This window comes from Penaeus monodon, chromosome 21, assembly GCF_015228065.2.
Source record: "Penaeus monodon isolate SGIC_2016 chromosome 21, NSTDA_Pmon_1, whole genome shotgun sequence".
In the NCBI taxonomy this organism is placed as follows: Eukaryota; Metazoa; Arthropoda; class Malacostraca; order Decapoda; family Penaeidae; genus Penaeus; species Penaeus monodon.
Window position 1 is genome coordinate 28,196,565 of NC_051406.1, and position 2,117 is coordinate 28,198,681.

Consider the following 2,117-nt stretch of genomic DNA (forward strand, 5'->3'; position numbering starts at 1 on the left):
GCGAAGGTTGAGTTGCCAGCGACATCCGGCAAGGTGGTGAGAGTGCCGCAGGAGGGCAAGGTTGCAGGAGTCACTGCCACTGGCTTCGCTCGCTGGGTTGGAAAAAAGGAAGGCGAAGATGAAAAACTGATTCTAAATTAGATAGAATTTTGATATAATCAAGCATATCATCACGTTGTAACAACAACGACAAGAGTAATAACTGTTATAATCACTATAATGGCAATACCAATACTACAGGTTATAAAGATTATAAATGTGAGATAATAATGATAATAAAATATCTAGATCAAGATAGGCAAGTACATTACCTTACTAATAGAAATAATCCACAACATACAACGCAGGTTTGCCGGAAGATGCTGCTGGTACGACTGCTGCAGGAGAGCATAAAGGAACGGATTGATGGCGGGGGCACACAAGGACAACGTATGCAGACTGTAGTGAATGTAGCTGTATGTTCGTCTCCCCTGGTCATTTTGGCGATCGTTCACTTGTGGCACAAGTAAGAAGATCCAAGGAGGCAGACGACAGACGAAGAATGTCAGCATAATTGCACCGACCGTCAATAATACCTAAGATATATTGGTTTATTAGTAATGATGTGTTGTTATTAATGCTAGATAAGATTAAAAAACACTGCGTTCTCAGTGCCGTAATAACTCGTATCGTCTTTGCTGTGCATTTATTTTTACTTTAAAAAAATGTATAGCAATCCTACAAAATATAGTAGAAAATCTACAACATAGAATTGGGATACTCCAGTACAATTAGTGTTGAATCTAGACATGTTGGTTGGCAAGTTGATGATTATAGGATGTGTAGAGTTGTTTTGGCTAAAGTAAACTCACGAAGTACCAAGAAATCCCGTTGAAGAACTATTTATAGTTCTTTATTGGATTTCCGCCCTTTTTGAATCGTTGCTGAATAAAGACAAAGTTTTGAATCGTTGCTGAATAAAGACAAAGTTTTGATCGTTGCTGATAAAGACAAAGTTTGAATCGATGCTGAATAAGACAAGTTTTGAATCGTTGCTAATAAAGACAAAGTTATTGATCGTTGACTGAAATAAGACAAAGCTTTGAATCGTTGCCTGAATAAAGACAAAGTTCTGAAATCGTGCTGATAAACAAAGTTCTGAATCGTTGCTGATAAACAGTTTGATGTTGCTATAAAGGACATTTTGAATCGTGCTGAATAAACACAAAGTTTTGAATCGTTGTGAATAAGACAAGCAGCTTAGAAAACAATGAAGCATGTTTTGTAACGTCAATAATTCTGAAGATTTTTACAGTATTTCAGCTGATGGCAAAATGTCACAGACTAAAAATTTTTATTAAATATTTCCTATCTTGAATGGGAAATTATTCGGTAAAATCAAGCCTCCATATGAAACTTTGTACCTTTTCTTGAATTCCAAATGACAAATCAAAACATTAACGAGATCTGTCGCTGAGTTACCCTGATGTTTCGCAGGATAATCTTTGGCGAAAAACCATGAATATTTACTAGCGCAAGTCAGATTATTCATGGAAATTTTTTAAAGCAATACCATCTGAAAATTGATATTCTTATGTCATTGTTTTACACCAAAAAAAAAAAATCATATGTAGAAAATTTTTGGTTTTAATTCACTGTAATACTATCCTCATATTATGTTCAGTAGTCAAAGATAATAAATAAAAGTAATTGAAATTTAACAGCAGCATGCCATACAAACCATTCTTAAAATGCAATAAATTTGTAGAGAAAGTGTAACAATGAATTTTTCAGAAAATACATATGGTATTTTTTAATTGTAGAGCTATTTCACTGACTTTCTGTAGTTTCCTTTACTGTCTACCTCATCTCTGTTCTAGCGCGTAATGACTTTATAGTAATCACAGGGCATCACAATCCGCATCACAGATGATGCACTATTACAATGTGGGGTTTTGTCAGAGTATTGAGTTCCATACCTCATACTAGGGATAACAATAATCCGGCTCCAAATTGCTCTAAAGAACTGATTCAGATGTCAGACAAAATTAGATGACGATACTAGGAGTAACGTAGAAATGGTGATTAAAGAAATGCGATTAGCTCCAACGCGTTGGAGCTTGTTTATCGATGTAAAC

The 2,117-nt window shown here is 35.2% G+C and overlaps 1 protein-coding gene across 1 annotated transcript in view; it reads right to left on the reverse strand.

The window, feature by feature from the left end:
* The window catches only part of LOC119586641, an 813-nt gene extending 262 nt beyond the window's left edge, over positions 1-551 (reverse strand). Inside the window, exons 1-2 of the mRNA XM_037935383.1 lie at positions 312-551; positions 3-92 (exon numbers count right to left, since the gene is read on the reverse strand). Coding sequence (XP_037791311.1) covers positions 3-92; positions 312-551 — 330 coding nt within the window. The remainder of the gene's footprint in view (positions 1-2; positions 93-311) is intronic.
* Between the last annotated feature and the right edge of the window lie 1,566 nt (positions 552-2,117).